This window comes from Linepithema humile, chromosome 6, assembly GCF_040581485.1.
Source record: "Linepithema humile isolate Giens D197 chromosome 6, Lhum_UNIL_v1.0, whole genome shotgun sequence".
Taxonomy (NCBI): domain Eukaryota; kingdom Metazoa; phylum Arthropoda; class Insecta; order Hymenoptera; family Formicidae; genus Linepithema; species Linepithema humile.
In genome coordinates, this window is record NC_090133.1 from 10,596,101 (window position 1) to 10,610,568 (window position 14,468).

The 14,468-nt window shown below is 31.2% G+C and overlaps 1 protein-coding gene and 1 long non-coding RNA gene across 2 annotated transcripts; one reads left to right on the forward strand and one right to left on the reverse strand.

Moving 5' to 3' along the window:
• Positions 1 to 26: 26 nt before the first annotated feature.
• LOC137000905 (uncharacterized) lies at positions 27 to 5,709 on the reverse strand. The gene is made up of 5 exons (XR_010891069.1): positions 4,512 to 5,709; positions 3,831 to 4,231; positions 777 to 3,731; positions 612 to 707; positions 27 to 533 (listed from the first exon to the last, which is right to left on the reverse strand). It is a non-coding gene; the product is annotated as an uncharacterized lncRNA (long non-coding RNA).
• Positions 5,710 to 10,478: 4,769 nt separating this feature from the next.
• Positions 10,479 to 14,334, forward strand: LOC137000904 (uncharacterized). Its single transcript, XM_067358498.1, has 4 exons — positions 10,479 to 11,148; positions 11,228 to 11,390; positions 11,474 to 11,694; positions 11,773 to 14,334. Exons 1-3 carry the CDS (start codon positions 10,963 to 10,965, stop codon positions 11,692 to 11,694), a joined length of 570 nt encoding a protein of 189 aa, XP_067214599.1. The 5' UTR covers positions 10,479 to 10,962; the 3' UTR covers positions 11,773 to 14,334.
• The last annotated feature ends 134 nt before the right edge of the window (positions 14,335 to 14,468 follow it).

Below are 14,468 nucleotides of genomic sequence, written 5' to 3' on the forward strand. Positions count from 1 at the left end.
AGAGAGAGAGAGAGAGCGCAAGAAGATTCCTATGAAAAAAAATATTATACTCTACAAACAAGAGTATTACTTGGATCACACAGAAAGTACGCTTCTCTAGTCAGTATATGATAATCAGATATAAATTAATACTTTAGTAAGTTTAAAAGTAGAAAACATTTGTCTTAAAGTATTATTATAAATGTTTTAAATAAGAATAAGATTAGATTTACAAGAATAGGAGGTTTTTTTAACATTAAGAGGATTACAATCTTAAGTCTAGTATCTTATATGCTTAAAGGATATTACTCTATATGTTTGAATATCATCTTGAGACCATATACCAGAGGAAAATCCTCTAGCAATAACAGGTTACCGCTAAAGAGTAGAATATTTTTTTTTGAGTGTAATAAATACCTGGATACCATTTTCTAGCAAATCAGTTGCTATTTCTTGCCAAATTTTTCCCCTTCTTTTAGGATTATCCAGCATATTAATTTTAGCCTCATAAAGAGCAAGCAATGCTAATATTGCATTTCGACTCCAAGAAGCATCTGTAATAACAAGAACTTGTTGCATTATTAATATTTAATTAATGCATAATTATGTACTTTATTATATGTATTTTATACGTTGTTTTGTTGTTGAACAATCTGATGTGGACAGTGATTTTTCTTTCATTATGGAAGAATCATCTATTGTAGAAGAGTTATCTACATAATTGAAATCTACAAAACAAAATGTTTTAAAATATACTTTTTTACTGTTAAATACAGAAATTAAAGATATTTATCTACCTTTATCATCAGTTGTGGATTCCTGCATTGCTGAAGAATTAGAGTCACCTACATAATTGAAATCTACAAAACAAAATGTTTTAAAATATATTTTTTTACTGTTAAATACAGAAATTAAAGATATTTATCTACCTTTATCATCAGTTGTGGATTCCTGCATTGCTGAAGAATTAGAGTCACCTACATAATTGAAATCTACAAAACAAAATGTTTTAAAATATATTTTTTTACTGTTAAATACAGAAATTAAAGATATTTATCTACCTTTATCATCAGTTGTGGATTCCTGCATTGCTGAAGAATTAGAGTCACCTACATAATTGAAATCTACAAAACAAAATGTTTTAAAATATATTTTTTTATTGTTAAAAACAGAAATTAAAGATATATATCTACCTTTATCATCAGTTGTGGATTCCTGCATTGCTGAAGAATTAGAGTCACCTACATAATTAAAATCTACAAAATAAAATGTTTCAAAAATATATTTTTTCACCATTAAAAACAGAAATTAAAGATATTTACCTTTATCATCCTCAATTGTAGATTCCTTCATTGCAGAATTATGTATAGATGCAGAGTCATGTATAAATAAATCTGCAAAATAAAATTTTTTTTATTCAAAATATTTTTTCCTATTAAAAACAAAAGTTAAAGATATTTACTTACCTTTATCATCTTCAGTTGTGTATAATATATTATTTTGTAAATAAATAGATTTTTTTAAAAAACATAAATGTTTTGAAGTATCATCGAGTGAATAAATTTTGTTTCCGCAATGTTTACAAAAAAACATTTTTAATGCGTTGCAGTCACGTTGCATTAAAAATCTTCTTCTTTCAATTGGTTGGCACCAGGAGGCAGACGTCTCTCCATATGACCATATGGTTCGGAAAATTATACAATCCAGGACTTTCCCGAGGACACAAAGCGCAGAATAACAACCGCCAGGCCACAAAAAATGATGCAAAATGCTGCTCGCTTTGCGATCTCACAAAGACGTGCATATGCACGTGCGTCTAAAATTTACAACAATTTGACAATGTTTTTACCTATTTACATACATGCAGTGTTTCAACTTTACAGTGTTACAACTTGAAATTTCCTAAGTTTCAAATAATTGGCAGCCATGAATTGAATTATTTGACAATTTTTATTATATATGAATAGTTTTACAAAAGGTCTGTTCTTTATAGCTGAACTGGTACTAGTTCAGAGTTTATCTTTCTCTTTTTAATATAGAGAGAAAAAGATAAACTGTAAATTAATGCAGCCAATTCAGAAGATTCTATAAAGACCTAAATATTTCAATTAAAAATTCAATTTGAAGACAGATTCGATGAACTTTAAACTCCAACGAAGAACACATTTGCTAATCTATATATTATTTTTGTAATCATTATAACAAACCTTTTGTGAATACCTTTCAGGAGAGCATTTACTAATGGTTTTACATAAAGCACCTCAGTTAGTTTTTGATTTAAATGCTCTTCAATTGATATTAACGTAGGCAATAAATATCCCATAAAAATATGTTTGTCTCTTTGTAAGATATCTAAACCTTTGGCAACAGGTTTCATTACCTAGAACATGGAGTGAAATTAGCGTATTGTGCTTGTATAACGTAAAAGGAAGAATTTAACTTTCGGTAAAATAAATATTAGGGTATAATTAATAAATCATTTATATATTATTAATTAATATAAAAAACAGAAACAAAACTATTACCATGCAATATTCTTTAAGAAAATCAATTTCAGTAGGAGTTAAAGTAGGAACATTTAAGGAAGAAGCTACGGCGTTTACTTGTTTAATGTTGTCCGTTATCTCCACTATAGCATCGTAGAACGAATTCCATCTAAATTACATGCAAGTGAAAAATAAAATCATGCACAACAATAAATCAAAAAGAAAAAAGCGTTCATAAATAAGTTACACATAAAACAGTAATTGCCCCTCAATTTTACATAAAATAAATATAACATATATGTAGAGTGGAAGAAAAAACATAAAAAAAAAAATAACAAAATGTTTCCATAAAAGACAATATTAAATTCCAAGGCACGCGTAATATTAACCTACTAGATTCATCTTTTGCATACTGTTTTTTTTATCCATTAGAAGATAATTGAGATGAGGGAACACATAAATATATTTACAAAATATTAACCACCCTAATGTGCACATGTGAAAGATATAATTATTTACATTAATATCAATTACTAATTATTACCTTGTAGCGTTTGGAACTTTTAAATATTTCCCAAGACTATTTTTGATCATATCTGCTACGACAGACGATTGATTTTGTTTATTAAAGATAGCTTGACATTTTGCAAATGCTCTTCTGCTAATTGCTTTGTAACTAATAGCTTTTTCAGCGCAAGCCGTATCGACGGTACTAACTAAATTTAGTGTATGGGAAGCACATCTCCGTTGAGGTGGTAGTATATAATTTTCTTCGCTATTGGCTAAAAATTCTGATATTTCAACCGATTCTAAACCTTCTCCAGGTTTATTTTCTATTTTATTATCTTCTTCAATGTCACTGTACACTCTGTAAATATTAATAATATTATTAATTCCACAACAATTCTACATTAATTATTAAGCTTCTTTAATTACAAAATTGATTTTTTTATTTATTTTCTAACTTTCATTAAATGTAAATGTGTAAAACTCTCTCTCTCTCTCTCTCTCTCTCTCTCTCTCTCTCTCTCTCTCTCTCTCATTATTAAATTTGCTTACCGGAAAGCTTTTTCAAAATTTCTAGCATTATCCGTTACAATGCATCTTGTCTCATCGTTGATATTAAATTCAATTAATATCAATTCAATTGCTTTTGCGAGAACATCATATGTATGTCTCCCCTGAAGTCGACGGCATGCAAGTCCTTTTGACTTTCTCTCCAAAGTATCATGATCTAACCAGTACACTGTCATGCCCAAGTAGGATCTGACGATGAAAATGTAATGATTCGATCAACAACCATAAATAAAAAGAGACGATTTATAATAAAAATATTTATAAAAAAATTAATCGGTGATGAATTACCTTCTAAATGCCGTCCAGCAATCTGCCGTTACACACACCCATTCCTCTTTTTTTAGTTCTTCGATCAGTTCCATTTTCATTTTTTCGAATGTTCTATCAATGTGCGTCATGAGAGTTTTGCGAGTCATAGGCGTTTGTTGAATTGTTGTTTCACAAAACTCGATAAAGGCTTCATGTTCGACAAGTGAAAATGCAGACGCAGTATTCACAACAAGCTTTAAAGTGACTTGGTCAAACTTTTGTTTAGTTAAAAAGTTATTTTTTCTGAAACTATCCAGCCTCCTTTGCTTTAGTTTTGGTTCTAACCCATCAAATTTTTCGTGCATTGAATTTCTTTTAACTGCTCGAAGTCTATTTTTCGAAGCTTTGTTAAAATCATCCAACTTACTAGGATGTATATGCTATATATAACAAAAATAAGATTATTCAAATGATAATTAAACAATGAGTACTGTAGCTTAATTCTAAGAATTTAGATTGTTTTATTATTAACTAAATTATGCATTTTACGCCAGATAGTGAATATTTCTTAACAAAATTTTAGGACAAAGATATATAAAAAGTCGGTTATATTTAACATAACCTATAAGTTAACATTTAGCTGAATGTTTCTTTTTTTGTTTACCAGATATATATATATGTATATATATATATACATTTATTTATTTATTTTAAACTTACCTTGATGTGCGTTCTCAAATTCGAGTTTGAAGACACTGACGCCGATATATATTTTTTCTTGGGTTTACATAAGAAGCACTGAAATGACAATTTTCCGGTTTTTTTATCGTGAGTGTCGAACTCGAAAAAATCGCGAAGATGAGACCATGTGCATAGCATGCTTTCACGATCAACTTTCGTGGATTGCGACAAATCATCCGAATCAAAATGTTGATCATTAGACGTAGACGAATCAGATTCATCAACAATGTCAACACTCATTTTGGCACAGAAGATTCGCAATAACGTAAATTTCGTTAGAAGCCAGATCGACTAGTGCAGCACTAATACATATAGTTTGGCTAGATTTTAGACGCTGGCAGCAAAAAGTAAAAAGCACGAGAGATAACCGCGCACATGCGCAACTATATACCCAGATAGCAAAATCGGACAGAACACGTTTTACAAATTATATGCTGCATACTATATCGACAAAATGCTGTCAATATTCTTGCAGAGTATGCCGTTTTAGTTAATGTCGTCAGAAACATAGCAAAAATCGAGTATAACGTGTATTATTATGTAATGGCAGAAATGCGGCAAAAATTGAGCATAGCTTACCAACATAAATAGAGCAAATTTCAAACATTTTATGCTGGCATAATATATCGGCAGAATGCATACAGAGATTGCACATAACTTGCTGTCACGGTGTAACAGCAGATTGTCGGTAGAAATCAAACTTGTCGGCGAGCACGCTATGACGGCAAAAACACGGCAGAAATGCAGCATGCTCTGCCGTCACATGATGATATTTAATTAAATGGTATTATGATACATCGTATATTTAATTTAATGATACTTTAATACAATTTGTGGCGGCTCACCGCCACACCGCTACATTGACGCGGCATAATACGCCGCGGCGCCGCTACGCGCCGCAGGCCTTATTCCGAGTTATGAGCTTGCGGATACACCGCTAGGTTGCGCAGGCGGTGAAGAGCTTTCTCGCGATCAAGCTTCGATCGAAGCAATATAAAAGAGCTTCTCCGCAGATCTTTCCTCACTCACTCGCTTCAAGGCGAGCTCTCTCCAAGGGCCCTTGATCTGAGTCAGACTCTGCTTTAGCAGAATTTAACCAGAGGCAAATTGTCTCGCAGTTTTTCTCACGCTGCCTCGCAAGGCACGTAAAAGGAAAACAGAGTCCCAGCATCGGCCGCACATTTCAACCAAGCGGCCCGCTGATACTTCAGTACCGCCGTCGCCTCCTCAGACTCTAGCGTGGAAGCTAATTCCACTAGAGTTCTGCGTCCGGCTGACTCGGCCACCAAGGGACACTCTAGTACCAGGCGACAGACGAATTCAGAGACCTCTCTCTCCTCGGTACACGGAGCATTCCGTAATACCGAGAGCCGAGACGGTAGCAGCTAACGGCACGCCGGAAACTCGTTCAGTGGCGGTCCAAACTTCGCCGCCTAGAGCCTGCTCGGAGAGCAGTTGTCAGACGGACCACTTCCCTAACGGAGTTCCACCGACACCGGGAAAGGGGCTTCAACGAGCAGATTCAATTGAACCGTCCTTTTTAGGACCCGTTCAGTATACTAAGACGCGGCCGGTAATCTCTTACCGCGCCCGTCAACTTTTCTTTTAATTCTCGGTCTTACACCTTTACCGAGAAAGCGCCTCTGGCGCAATCAATTAATTGAAACACAATAACTTGTACATATACTCTCATTCTCTGACACGAAAAATAAATTATAGTTTTCTAACACAAAATTGGTTTCATAAACTTTCAACCGAGTCGAACAATCCTTTGGGCAATACGCCCATACAATTAATAAAATTAATAATTTATTTTTTAAAAACTTGAAAAACACAAATTGTTTTATTAATGCTTAATTCTATAGATTTTGTATATATACATTCTGTAGACAAGATATAATTTAAATAAAATTTTACAAATTTATTTAAAATTGCCAAACAACATGCGTGTGACGTATTTTTTAATCCTTTCTAAAACATTCGAAAGAAACAGCTCTAATTTATTTTGAACACATTTTTATATAGCTATCCACATTACTCTTACTAAAAAACTATGTAATAAAACTGTTTTTAAACTATAGAGCAATACGATATAAATTTAATGTTAAGTATAAGAAGCGTTATATTTATTTTAATATATCAAGAATGTTCCATATGTGAGTTTATCATTCTACTTTCTTCAATATTTGTTATGTGTTGTATAAGTGACATTAGAACTTTATACATAATAAAATTATACATGCATAATAGCATGCGTGTGCAGAATTATATACAGATTTTTTTTTTTAAATATGCGTTTAAATTTTAATATGAACTTTTTTTATTAATATATTGTATTAAGTTGTATATATCTTATGCTAGCTAATAATTATAAAAAAATTTCTACTAGTTAATTTTATTAATGCTAAACATTTTTACAATAAATTTAAAATAAATTATAATGTATTTTGTTAATTTAGTAGTTAGTAAAATGCTCGCATGTAAAATAGTAGAAAAATGGGCTTTAGGTTTTTTACATTTTATGTGTAATATTGCCTTTAGGTTTTTTACATTTGCTAGCATTTATTAAAGAATAAGACGAGCTGTGTTGCTACGCAATAGTAATTATTTAAAACAGACGCCTATTTATTATCGCCCTCGACAACGGTCTGCGGATTCGCGGACACATGCTGCGTTACATTTTACAAGCTTGTGATTGGTGGAACTGTTAGAGTTGTCGAGTGGCATTTTTAACAATTGTCGCACTTTGCATCATTCTGATTGCAATAGCGAGAGCTGCCGGACAAAAATTTCATCTGCGAATATTTTGTGCGAATATAGTGTGTGTTGAAAATTTGGAAATTAAAAAATTTTTCAAATTTTTATTTGGTGAGACAGAATATTTATAAACTGCAAGGATTAGACAGCGAGGAATATTATATAATCTTTATCGGTAAGAAAATAGCTACTTGGACAACAGCAAGGGATAATATCAAATAGGTAAATCTTTTTTTATTGAAACACTCCATTTCGCGAATTTGCAATTGTCTCGTTTTAGTTATTTTAATAATTTTGATAAAATAATTTATATTCCTTATTTTTCCGTTTATACCTTAACACCGTTCCGTGCCTAGCCGTATATATTATAATAAATTTAAGATGTATTATCAAAATAGTGTAGAACAAAAGAAATAAATTGCGAAATGTTTTATGATAATGTATTTGTTTATATAAAATATTGAACGGCCTGAATGGAAAATTCAGCGTAAGCCATTGAGGCACAGAACATGCTATGCTAGCTAATAATTTATTAAAAAATTACTACTAATTAATTTTATTAAGACTAAACATTTTTACAATAAATTTAAAATAAATTACAATTAATTCTGTTAATTTAGTAGTTAGTAAAATGCTCGCATGCAAAATAGTTGAAAAATGGGTTTTAGATTTTTTACATTATATTACTAATACTTTTACATTACTAATTAATTTTATTAATACTATACATTTTTACAATAAATTTAAAATAAATTATAATTTATTTTGTTATGTGTAATATGGCCTTTAGATTTTTTACATTTGCTAGCATTTATAAAACAATAAAACGAGCTGTGTTGCTATGCGATAGTAATTATTTAAAACAGATGCCAATTTTTTGCCCTTGACAACGGTCTCAAAAATTTTATCTTGGTGTGCGAATATTTTGTCTATTAAAAATTTAGAAATTTTTCAGATTTTTTATTTGGTGAAACAGAATATTTGGACTACAGCAAGGGATATTATACACTCTTCATTGGAGAGAAAATAGCTACTTGGACAACAGCGAGAAATAACATCAGATAAGTATGAAACCTTATTTACTGAAACGCTCCGTTTCATGGAATCTTGCTCAGTTTAGACGCACGTGATAATTGCTGCATCTTACGTAATGGTTCTATTTGTATCATTATCAATATTTTTATGGCTGACAATTTACATTATTTAGTATTAAAAAAATTTTTAGATGTAGATACATTTTATGATATAGGTATTTTATCTTCAGCATTGCATATTTTTAAATGTTCCACATTAGATGAAAATATTTTTACCGTTCGTATAAATGAAGTCCACCAAAAATGTTTTAGAATGCCCTTCTAGAATTCCACATTAGTTGATGAAAATGATTCACATGATGAACAATAATTCATAAACTTCTCAATATATAGTTGCTGCAATAATACATATTGATAAAATTTAAAAATAATTTTGTAATAAAATATTGTTAACTTATAAATAAACACACTTTGTTACTGTTTAAAAAAAAACTAAGTTAATAAAATTAGTTGTAAAAAAATATTTATATTTATACTTGCAAAAAATGTATAAATATGTAAAAAAATTATATTTTATCGGTGCATATTTTTTTTCAGGAAATTTATAAAGAAAGATGCTCAAAAATAAACAAAGGACATATTTCTGCCATCAAGGAGAGACCAATTCTTGATAACCAAGGTAACAGTTTTACTATCAAAAATGTTTGATTAATACAAGATAACAATAACGTTGACTTCTATTTTAAATTAAACTGAAAAGTTTATTTACATGAATATATATATATACATATAATTATTATTTTTAAAAATATTACCTTTAGATAAAAATGTTATTCTGTTGCTTTGTCTACAAATGCTTTTTAAAATATATTTTTGATCATATCATATAAGTTGTAAAATATAAGTTGTAATATATAAGTTGTAAAATTTATGTATTAAAGAAACTTGATATCAGATTCAAATTGTTTTCGTACAACAATTTACAAATAACAAATAATTAGAATATTTTTGTATATATTTAAACCTTTCAAAAAAGCTGTTATACATACAAACTTTTAAAACTGTCATACAAAAAAAAATTATTTATATATTGTATATATACGTTATTTGTAAATTGTTGCATGAAAACAATTTGAATCTGATATCAAGTTTCTTTAATTCATAAATTTTACAACTTATATATGATATAATCAAAAATATATTTTAAAAAGCATTTTGTAGACAAAGCAACAGAATAACATTTTTACCTAAAAGCAATATTTAAAAAATAATAATTATATATTTTTTTTCTTTCCTTGTACACTTTATAGAATATTTTTTTTATTTAAGGTAATTATCTCTGACAATAAATGTAAAACTTAATTTCTTACAAATTGATCCAAATTTTTACTATATCTTTATTGAAGTAATATCTAAATGGTCCTGTAAGAAGAAAAATTTATCGTTTAGAAGCTGAGATAATTGCAATTATAATTGTACTTTTTTTTGTCTTGCGTACCTTAAGGTAATTATAATTGTAATCATCTCAGTTTCTGAACAGTAAATTCTTTTATTCTTGCAGAACCACTTAGATATTACTTCAATAAAGGTATAGTGAAAATTTGAATCAATTTATAAGAAATTAATTTTTTACACCTATTCCCACACAGCACAAAACATCCTATGACATCTTAGGGATATCTCAATGTCCTGAGGTAATCCTACCTGAGGTGATGCTTCCCTTCTTGGGATACATGATTCTGTTACTTTATATTTTACAATATACATGTATTCACACAATTTGCCTTTGCTTTACCCATGGAGAACAACAGGTCTAAGAAACGTCTATAGACCTGTTGTTCTCCCTGGGTATACACAATTATGTTCACATTTAAGAAAAAATTGTTTTATTCACTTTTCTTCTTGCAATCTTCTTTTTCCTCTCGTCTGTTTTTTCCTTATTTCTTTCGTTTTTCTCTTTTTTTCATGTTTTTTTAAACATCCATTCTATTCCTTTTCCTCCCTCTGACATTATTGTTTCTTCTTATATTTGCAATGTTTCCGTTTCTGTACATTCTTTTCTTATAGCAAAATGGATCGCCCTAAAAGGCTAATTATGAAGCCTTCAAGATATATAACCACATCATCAGATGAAGCTCGATGAAGCTCGATGAAGACGAAAGAAGACAGCGGATGGAAGAGGATTATAGATAACAGACGATATAAAGGAGTTGCAAGCAGTTTTAGACGAAAACTGCTCGCCAATTTATACTAACAATGAGAACCATTTACACACACAGAATATACAAGTATCACAATCATCTCAGGCATACACACAGACAGCCACAAATTCACAAAACATTTCTTACATACAATTACAAACATCCCATGAACCAAATTACACTGAACCTATATTTACATATGAATCAAATATAATGCCAAATGTTTCAAAATTTCAGGCTCAACCACGCCATGCAGAAAATGATGTGCAATATTGGTGAGTATATGATAATTATTGCAAAAAAAAAAAATTATTACATAATGCACTTTGGAGCTAACGTATATTTATTTTGTAGGAAGTTTCAAGAGCGACTGGAAACCATAGAAGCTCAATTGAAGTAAGTCCAAAATATAATATGTAGCAGTAATATATATTACATATGTACATATATATAATTATATATATTTATGTTTGCAGGAAATTGAATATCAACGTAGAACGAATTTTAAATTGTGTTCAAGACAGAGATCGACGCCGAGTAACAAAAGTGTCATGCTTGCCACTTTCCACGGAAAAGGATGTGCAAGATTTTGAAAATGTTAATGACGAGACGTATGAAGAAGTTGTAAGTTTTAATGTAAAAACGCATAGATTTTTAATGAATAAATTAGTGTAATAAACACAATTATGTTTTCACATTTCAGGTGAATTTTCTACAACACGTTGGCGGGTTTACAGCCAAGGAAGCAATTAATTTATGTTTGAAAGAAATTATAGAAGATCAAACGACAGCAACGTTTACATGGTTTGGCCGTGAAGAAGGCTCACGGCCTTTGTACAACGCGCGAATTATTCAGGCGATTTACGGTAAGCTTTTTTTCAGTATTTGCACATAAAATAAAAGCAATACAATTTTAATAATAAAATGTAATATTTCTTGTATTTTTCAGATGCTGTTTCCAATAATAAACATTTTGAAAAACCAACTCGATCAGAATTCCAATGCTATATGCGAGAAGCCTTGAGATCGGCAAAACAACGCCACAGGACATATAAGCGACAAAATAGATCGAGGAAGAAGGAGCGAAATGTGGCTCAAAAATATTGGGCCGATGAAGAGGAATTGGACAACGAACCGGATGAAGCAGTGGAACAAAATGAAAGTGATTAGGTATGTATATATTAAATTTTATTTATAGAATATAATAAATTATTATTAAATTATTAATATTATAAAACTATGTTGCAGTGCCTTGAAGATTATACAAGTAGAATTGGATTCATTGTTGGATTAATTATTGGATTCATCGTTGGATTTATCGCCCTTTGTGATATAAACGGTGATATAAAATAAATTAAAATAAGTTTTAAGTTAAAAGTTCGTAAAAATGTTAGTTTTATAAATACATAGTATTAACATTAGTATTATTACTTTAAAATTTTACTAAGTTTTTGTAAATTGTGTAGGTAATGAGGTGGTTTTTTAGCTGGTAGGCGGTCAGAATAGCGGATTTATGATCCAAGTTCTAGCTGAATCCAGCACTCTCTCATGGTACGGGCCATGGGAACGTCTTTTGAAGATTTTTCCACCTCCGTTAAAAAAAAAAAAAAAAATTTAATTATAAGTTAGAAAATATTTTATTAAACTTATTATTATAATAATAAATTTACGTCGTGTATAATGTAATAATTTGTAATAAAATTAGTTATAAGTACTGAATTTGTAATATTTAATATGTAATATTACAATATAATATGTATATGTGTTACGTCCTAACCTGGAGGGAAAGGGGTAGAGTCAGGCATACGGGCGGACGCAACCATAAAAGTATTTTATGGTGTTTGTTCGCTGGTCGGTATGAGAGGAGGCGACCGCGCGAGCCGAACAATTTCCCTTGGCTGAGAACAGGTCAACGATCGTAATGATCGATATTACGCTGTTAGAGGCCTCAACCAATCGTTCGTGGTTCCCTTTTCTGGTCAAGAGAATTAACTCCTTTTACCAAGGGCGGAACCTCGTGCAAATTTTCAAAAGGAGTGGGGGGGGGGGGGGTAGAAGAGGAAGGTGAGAGGTCTTACAACTAATTTAATTATGAATGTTTTGACTTACTACTTGGATGTCCTGGAAATATATCTGGATCTTCTTGGGTTGTTCAGTAGTCCGTATTCACGTCGATGTATAATGAATATTACTCGGAGGTTGGTTTAATATGTTGGAGAAGCAATTGCCGCGCGCGGTACTTCACTCCTCCGCGACAAGTTTTGGATTTCGGGATAAGAAAGGAATTTTGTGTTAGTCCAGAAATTCCAGGCGTAAAGCGTGCGGTGGGCCGCACCACGATACGCGGGGATACAGAAATCGATACCACGTGCGGTGGTCCGCACCGAAAATATCGATACTAAGTGCTGATCTGAAGAAACAATTAGGAATAAGGCGGGGGTAGGTTGAATGTGTGAGAAATGGTTTTAGTCGAAATATTGTTTAACAAACACGTTTACTATAATTATTGATATACAAGCACTTTGTGATACAATCGGTTTTTCTAATATTTTAAGGTATGAACTAAGATTCGATTGAGCTGGATTCAGAGATGTTGAGAGAACTATATTAACTGCTTAACTGCTGCTTTCACGGGTGGGTGTCTTCCCTTTTATACTCGAAATTTTGGGTTTTGGAAGGGAGACATTCCTTCCGAGGAGTTGTTAATAAAAATAAGATAAAAAAGGTTGTTTGAAGATTAATAGATGGATTGCTCGAATGACATGTATATCGTTCCGTCGGCTTTTCTGTCGGCGAAAATTCAAAGTCTACTATCGCGGTCGCGTGTCTTATCTCGATAAATTTTCGATTGAAGGCCTAAAAGATTATTCTTACATTCGGGATCTTAAATCATTAAAATAATATTCTCGGAACGTTTCTTTGAATTTTCCCGACTGGTCGTGAGAAACTTGTGCAAAGGAAAGGTCCGTACAGGACGTAACATATGTAATAAGTATAAAATATAAGTAATATGTATAAAAGTATATGTAGAATATAAAATAATATGTAGAAAATCGTATAAAATTATCTTAAATTGTATTAAATTATAACAAAATTTTATATAAATAAATAAAAATTTGTTTTTAAATAATTAATATTTTTAATTTTATTTAAAAAACATTTAAAATATTATTTTTTTTAAACCCGACATTTTTAAATGTCATTTTTAAAAAACACGACATTTTTAAAAACCACTTTTTAATTTCATTAAATACCATTTAAAAACGCACATTTTCTGATCCATTTCTACCGTATTTCTGCCGCCACATCGTGACTGCATATCGTGCTCAATTTTTGCTGTACGTCTGCTGTCGGTAACTGCTATTGCAGGCTCTGTTCAATATCGATTGCATTTCTAGCGTCACATCGTGACGGCACGCCGTGCTGCATTTCTGCCGCATTTCTGCCGTCACATCGTGCCGTCACATAGTGCTAGCAAAAACATAGCTTAATGAGGACGCAGCGGAGCGGAATCTGCTGCACATTCATAATTGAATCTGCTGACATACTGCTGGCATACTGCTGGCATTTTGCTATCTGGGTACATACGAGTCGCGTGTCCCGCACTCTACACTTGTACTGTACAAGTACATTTGTGCGGTTACCGCTCCATTCGTGCACTTGCTTCCAGTGTCTAGAATTTGGCAGCGCGACGTTTCGTGACACCTTTTTTCCTTTTTTATGTTTTATGGCATGGTTAACTTTAGAAAAGTTAATAGTTACCGATAAAATGTAACTAAATTAAATTAAAAGTTAAGAGTCTAAAATATAACTAAGTTAAGTTAAAATTATTTAACTTTTTAACTTTTTAACTTAACTTTTATCTTTTTAACTGGACACCACCCAACCCTGCAAAAAGGTGGTGTTGGGATTAGGTGCGAATTTCGGGTCGCAACCGCGAGACC

Bases quoted from the DNA above. Each gene is read 5' to 3' on its own strand.
- LOC137000904 (XM_067358498.1), top strand. From the start codon at position 10,963: ATGTACATATATATAATTATATATATTTATGTTTGCAGGAAATTGAAT. The intron at 11,149-11,227 runs GTAAGTTTTAAT...TTCACATTTCAG, and splicing joins ACGAGACGTATGAAGAAGTT to GTGAATTTTCTACAACACGT. The intron at 11,391-11,473 runs GTAAGCTTTTTT...TGTATTTTTCAG, and splicing joins AATTATTCAGGCGATTTACG to ATGCTGTTTCCAATAATAAA.